This window comes from Penaeus chinensis, chromosome 19, assembly GCF_019202785.1.
Source record: "Penaeus chinensis breed Huanghai No. 1 chromosome 19, ASM1920278v2, whole genome shotgun sequence".
Classification (NCBI taxonomy): domain Eukaryota; kingdom Metazoa; phylum Arthropoda; class Malacostraca; order Decapoda; family Penaeidae; genus Penaeus; species Penaeus chinensis.
Genome location: NC_061837.1, coordinates 5,090,068 through 5,097,567, shown reverse-complemented (window position 1 = coordinate 5,097,567; position 7,500 = coordinate 5,090,068). Strand labels below are relative to the sequence as shown.

Here is a 7,500-nt window from a genome sequence, read left to right as displayed (position 1 = left end):
TCATTATTATTATTGTTATCATTACCTTGTTATTATCACTATTGTTATTATTATTATTAGCATCATTATCTGTTTTATTATTAGTGTCATTATTATTATAATCATTTTATCATTATCATTATTATTATTATTATTATTATTATTATTATTATTTTATCATTATCATTATTATTTTTATTTTATTATTATTATCATTATTATTAATATTATCATTATTATTTTATCATTATTATTATTAATAATATTATTGCTAATTATTATTATTATTGTCATCATTATTACTATCATTATATAATTATCACCAAATGAATACTATAATAGTAAAAATATAATCACCAGATAATAACTGTAACATGCAGTCATCCTAGAAATCCAGTGATGCCACACTATAATGCAATCTGACAGTAAATCAATATATAAGTCGAAGCATAAATAAATAAATCAGGATCAAAGATGTAAGGTTCAGCTGAAAGTAAGACGGCAGAGACACGAGTACCCTCCAGTGAAACCGCGTTCTGATCGATTTGTTCAGTGAAACAGAGCCGGCTTCACCACGACACAAACTATTCATAAATTGTATTTGGTTATAATGTTCACTCTTTCTCTAGTATTACTCTTGCTCGTTACGCTTACGTATACCAAACTTATATACCTTGTTTATTAATATTTTGTACATTTACCTTTTATCATATATCTATGTAAAATAGTATTAAATTAACCCCAGTGATCATTCACCAGTATTATTATGTGTATTGTCATCATTAATTGAATATAAAACGGGTCAGATCATGATATTCTGAACTACGGGTTTCTGAAACGCAAGCTAGTTCATTGAATATTAATTTAAATCACCAAATATACCTAAACTGCAGAAAAAAAACTCTACGCCCAGGTTTATTGCTCAGTGTAAATAATGTTTGAATCAATAAATTCGAACTTTTGTATTCGGAAACTGGGGTTCACTCATGGGCAACGATGAACGGTGAACTGGGAAGGGAAGACTCTCACGTCATCTTCGCTGCAGATACTCTGTTCAGTTATTTGTGTTTTTAAATCTAATCCACCATTTAATGTCTATAGGCCTACCCATTTCAGCATGTTTGTTCATTTGCCAGTCGTAGGTCTATTCAGAGGCTTTCTATCAGCCCTGGATTATCCATTAAACAAAATAGACACGTGCTTCAGCCATCAAATGGAACCATAGAGCGGTAACCGTCGAATTGTTAGAAATTCAAGAATTTCTTTCTTTTCTCAATCAGTCAACCAGGTGTAGGCGCTGTTTCGCGTGACATGTAGCCCATGTTCCGAAGCAGTACAATTGGAGGGGGCTGAAATGACATGGGCTCTGCGAGAGACATTAGCTGACTTTAATGCTGCCCGGCTTACAATAAAATTTTACCCAATTCATTCGTTTGATTACAACATACCTCTAGCGTACTGGATAACCATATTCTGAAGCAATTTATCGAATTTACAAACTCGTCAGGTTTCCATACATAATATCACAACCAAACTGTATGTATGCACACTGCTTCATTCTGTAATCACATTTCGCCACTCGACTTTAGCAGTGACGGATCTACAGGGGAACAGGGTGGCTTAGCCTGCCTGCTATATAGGCTCAAACTCCTCTAACATTTTACTTCCTAAACTCTGAATTACAAAATACCGATAACAATCTGCCCAAAAACACTGAAGACCAACATATTGTTATAATTCCGTCTCTAAGTTATATGTATATGTATATATTATCGTTCGTTATATATATTTAACCAGTAGTATTACATATATTACCCCCATGTATAATTTTCCGGCGGTGCCCATACGTCATCCATTCCGAAGAGATTTGTCATACTCAGAAGCCGTACCCTCCGCTACTAATCCTTTGAATACTTCCCATTTCCACTGAATGTACTCATCGAACTTATCTAGCGAATTCGGGAGGCACTTGGCATGCTAGCTCTGAGCTTGCATTGTTATCCATGCGCGTCATATACTTGCAAAATGTGTTCACTGTCGATATTCAATAGAACATACATTATACAACTTTTCTAAGTGGCATTCAAATATAGGGAGATTATACTTAGGTAGGTTTATTATCTATTCAGAGAACAATGAAATGATACATATTGAATACACTTCAAAATACACAGTACATGATTATTCTAACATAGTCAAAGGACTCACGTATATACTCAGTAAGGGTTACCGGGTATTATTAGACAAAGAGCTGAGCTTCCGCATTCGCTCAGTAGCCTTTTCTGATACATTCTTTATCCTTCAGTTCACATAGAAATGGATTTCCATACACGTTTGCAAGCTCAGAAAAACGCACATGCACACACACACGTGCACGCACAAATAGATTAATCAATATACGTACATACAAGAAGTACGCACATGAATACAAAATATAAATTGCTCTGCGTGGTTCTGAATCTTTACATAAGTAATACGAAATGAGTGCGGTGCTGAACAGCAGTAGGTCACAGATTTGCAAATAAGACTGCCAAGGAACGAGATTGCATTGGTAGTGCTTTTGGTGTTATAATATTATAATACTCTTCGTGCCTTTGTGTGGATTCACGTAGCGCACTTACATGTTTAACATTATGGCATTGCAAACTAAATATCCTGTTCATATTCGCTGTTGTTGATTCTATGCTGCACTCTGCGTTGAAATAATTCTGCAAAATGCCGCAGCCATCAAAAAATATTTTGTCTCGCTAAATGTCACTTTGTCATCTCTTCTCGACGAAGAGACTCATCCACTTTCAACAAAGACTGACTTCCGGTTAATGCCCACGCTTTTGAACCGAGCTTAATTTGGCATGAGGGTGGGATGGGAAATGTGGATGCAGAATAAATATTACTCAGTTAAGAGGAGATAAGGACAGAATATAGAAAAGCTACTGATTTTATACAGAACATTGACAGAAACGATGGGAAATTTTGAAATACCCGCTGTTGTATTTTACGAGAGAAAATCTATTGCAGAGCTGCAACCTCTTCTAAAAAAGGAGGAATCCCAATGTAATCCAAAGACATAAACGGAGTCGACCAAAATTATTTACTCACAAAATCCGAAATATCCAAAGAACATGCCGCTTTAGCCTTTTATAAGCATATAGTGGCGATAAGAGAAGCAAAATTGGCATTGGAACACAACTGAGCTGGTCCAGCACTCGCCGCGCCGTGAAATATTTCCGTAATATTTCACAAAAATGGCTGCGGGATTACCACGAAGAATAATAAAGGTGAGTCTCTCATGAACGCTTGGTCTATGCTAGCTATCGGGAGAGCCCAAACACATAGATTTATATCGAAAAAGATGAGATTACTGGCAATTACCGGATGAAATGCATGGTGGCCAGGCTGCTCCCTGTCACCCGATTCCAATGTAACAGCACTGACATTACCTGTGCCTTTGCCCTCCTTGCGAAAAGGTTGATTAGCCGACTCCCTGGGCGTTGAAATGTAGGCGGGCAGAAGGAATATTAGGGAACTTGAGTAAAAAAAATGTACCCTCCCTTCAGAGTGCATTGTCATTGTAGAGGCGAGTGTCAGATTTAGCAGAATCCCTTTGGCTCTTTCTGCTATTAAGGACAGGTCTCTTGGCTTAACTACAATCGCTTATGCGGGATTAGGAGACCTTTCTCTGGAGTTGGGGCAGGAGGGAGGCAATCAAGGCACATAGGCAGGCTAGCTCTCTGACACCAATTGGATGAGCAATGGGTATGAAGATTGATCTGACTATTATTCTTGGCTGCACCTGATTGGAATAACATGCTTTGGGTTTACGTTGTGGTAAATTCTTTGTCGATGATAACTTGACTTTTCGAGGACAGGGTATAGAAATCTTTCCTTGCTTTGGTCTGGTCAACACAAAACTTGTGTTTGTATTTTTGCGCAAATGTTTGTATATTTAGTGAGAAACCCATCCCCCTCTCCATCCCACAGGTTTAGAGGACACAAAGGAAATTAGGGCTTTCAAAACTGGTGGGGACACATTTGATTTCAGCTTAATGTAAAAGGAAAATGTATAACATGAATTCGTCACAATCTGCACACCTACGTAGCTACCATGTGCACAGCGATCATGGTTGCCCCAGAACCTCACCACACTATGGCATAAAAGTTGACAAACATCCCCTAGGTATATTCAAGCAGGATGGATCTTAGACCTGTTCATTAATTATACAATAAACTTTTTGGGTGTATCGCTAATGTATGTCCTGAAACGAAATCAATGCAGCAATCGCACACATGGTCCATGATATGAGAACCAGCTTTGAACTGCCTCTGTAGTTCAATTCCATGCGCCAAACAGAATGCATCATGAAAGTCCTAGAATATTGTTGATTTAAGAGTGATTTTCTTCCTTAGATGAATTTGATGCCCAGGAAATTTATTTTCCCCATTTGAATGTACTTCTTTTAGACAAATTTACATTGGTTTAAACAGGTATGAATCAGCTGGTTGTTTACTTGTGAAGAATGAATGTTGAAAGAGTTGCTATGAGAATTATGTTTCTATAGGAGTTTCAGTTTGTGCAGGAAGTGTAATAGATGAAAAGTGACTTTTATTAATTTATTGATTTCATATACTGCTAGTCATGAAAATCAGATTATCATGTAATAAAACTTTTTACAGTTTTTTATCCTTTATTTGTGGTGTTGCCATTCATGTCTTCAAATTATTACTTGTATGACAACTTTGTTTTGTCCTTTACAATAATAATGTGTTCAACCTAGTTTAGTGCATCCATGCCATAAAGATTAACTATATTTTTTGTGAATTTTATTGCAAATCTGTAGTACAAGTACTCAGTCTAAAGAGAGTCAGTAGATACTCGTGACTGTGCCATATTTTCTCATTCCTTGAGTCTGCAAAAAAATGATTTCTCTAATACTACTATTAACTCACTGCTGCCAGTAAAATGCCGTGCTTATTTAAAGAAAAATTTGAACAATGTCTCTCCACAAAGATGGCTCTTCTACAGTGTAGCCACTAAGAAGTCAATTAGTAGACCTTGTGACTTTACCTGATTTCACCTTTCCTTGAATTGGCAGATTTTCTCTCTCTCTCTCTCTCTCTCTCTCTCTCTCTCTCTCTCTCTCTCTCTCTCTCTCTCTCTCTCTCTCTCTCTCTCTCTCCCTCTCCCTCTCTCCCTCTCTCTCTCTCTCCCTCTCTCTCTCTCTCTCCCTCTCTCTCTCTCTCTCCCTCTCTCTCTCTCTCTCCCTCTCTCTCTCTCTCTCTCTCTCTCCCTCCCTCCCTCCCTCCCTCCCTCCCTCCCTCCCTCCCTCTCTCTCCCTCTCTCTCCCTCCCTCTCCCTCCCTCCCTCTCCCTCCCTCCCTCTCCCTCCCTCTCCTCCCTCTCCCTCTCCCTCTCCCTCTCCCTCTCCCTCTCCCTCTCCCTCTCCCTCTCTCTCTCTCTCTCTCTCTCTCTCTCTCTCTCTCTCTCTCTCTCTCTCTCTCTCTCTCTCTCTCTCTCTCTCTCTCTAATGCTATAAATATTTATTGTGTTATTTTCACTATAGAAATTATAATTACTATAATGTTATTGACATTAATAACAGCAATATAAGATAACGTAAAATATTTTCAAAAATCAAGGAAAATGATAAACAGGTGAGGCAGGCAGTACCCACAATTGGCTTATTGGTGACATAGTACAAGTGTAGCCATCTATGTGTAAAAACAGTTAATAAAGTAAACTCACTGGGCATGGCATGTATGTACATGGAAAAGGAATAAACTAAAATACAGTGGACATGATAAGCATATAATGCTAACTGCAACCATCAGGTTAAATAATTTTCTTTATATAAAAGGGGGAGAGGGGAAGCATGTTTGTGCATTAGGTAATTGATTACAAAGTGACCGCACCCCTCTTAGACAAAGTCATGTGCCAGTGAGATTAGGGGCACTTCAAGGAATCCCAAACATCACCGAATGAAACAAAAGCTTTCCAAATCCAAGGACTTCATACCTGCACCCCCACCCAATCACCATTTTTCATATTTGAAGTAAAAAAGTATGTCTAAAGTGAAGTGCTTCTTCAATAGAGTGACAATGATTGATCATGACTTTATGACCTACATACACAAAGTCTGAAAGGTTGTTCTCTTTGAGGAATGGGAAGGCTAGATTTAGTCTGTGCTTAGCATTTGTTGGGAGCTATTTTCTTAATTTCTGATGTTATTCTTTGACTGTACAGATTATTTCACATTTCACATATTTTTTTTTTTTTCTCATTATGGCAGTGTCCTTAGATTTTCTCTATCCTAGTGGCTAAGATCTTAATGTGGTCACAGGATCAGTATTGACATAATCATCTACCAATTACTCATTTATGAAGGGTAACCTCTAAGTTAAATTTAGTAAAGCCTAGTTGCATTATTGGATGTTGCTCTGTGCTTGGGCTGTTGTCTGGCATCATCTTGGTTCCCAGGGTATGTGCTCATAACACAATTTACTGTCACCTGGCAGCAGGGATGTTTTTGTTCCATGATAGGACTGAGCCTAGTGTGAATGGTTTAAGGATATTGCAGGTGTTAATAAGCAGAATTAGAGGTATTAGCATTAGAAGATATCCTTTATTGAGTAGAAATGACATGGAATGTTTTGGGGAAATATTGGTTGAATGTAAAATATGTAGGGTTTTTACTAGTCATTCACTTTGCTCGTACTATGTGCACAGCAATCTTGGTTATCTGTGCACCTAATGGCAATATGGTAAATACATGAGTAAACTTCCTCAAACACATAATAGCAAGATAGAGGTTGGATTGGTCCTTTATTTGATAAATATCCTGCGTGCAGTTCGAATGTATGTGACATTCTGCAATCAGAACAACAGATACATACACTGCAAGATACATCAACTGGCAACTAGTTGGACCTTGGGAGGCCCCAAACAGTATGTAATATGAAACAATCCTTACTGTGTTTGGCCTGATTCAAGGATAGATTACATTGGTTATTATCTGTAAATGCATTGAACATCATGATTTTACTTTGTTTATTAATTTGTTTCTTTTTATAGTACTTTTCAAAATAATTTATCAAGAGAAAACAACAAAGTCTATGGCTTATCAGGGATGAAGGAGCTATTTAGAGTATATTCCCATATTTATTACTATTATTTATTTATTTATTTACTTTTTTTTAAATTAGGAATATAAATGTCATAGATTAAAAGTATCTTCAGTTTCAATATATCAATTTCCTACATTGTATCTTATTGAGGTTATATTTTAGATGAATAGATGATTTGGAAAGAAATTGCCACTAGTATTGTATACAGAATGAGTTTTTGCTCTTGCTGAATAACTCCAGCTGACTGCAAATGTACTTATACTTTTGGAAAAGGCCTTAGAAAAAATTCTTGAAGAAAATGCTGAAGCACTTTCGAACAAGAATTATTGTAGATGCACGCTTATTTTAAGCTCACAATCTCAGAAAATACTTGACAGACCTCCAACAACAGAGTATATAT

General features: G+C 37.0%; 1 protein-coding gene across 1 annotated transcript in view; it reads left to right on the top strand.

The window, feature by feature from the left end:
* Positions 1-3,102: 3,102 nt before the first annotated feature.
* LOC125035329 (ubiquitin-conjugating enzyme E2 N) overlaps positions 3,103-7,500 on the top strand; it is a 14,834-nt gene continuing 10,436 nt past the window's right edge. The window contains exon 1 of the mRNA XM_047627649.1: positions 3,103-3,257. Coding sequence (XP_047483605.1) covers positions 3,225-3,257 — 33 coding nt within the window. The 5' untranslated portion in view covers positions 3,103-3,224. The remainder of the gene's footprint in view (positions 3,258-7,500) is intronic.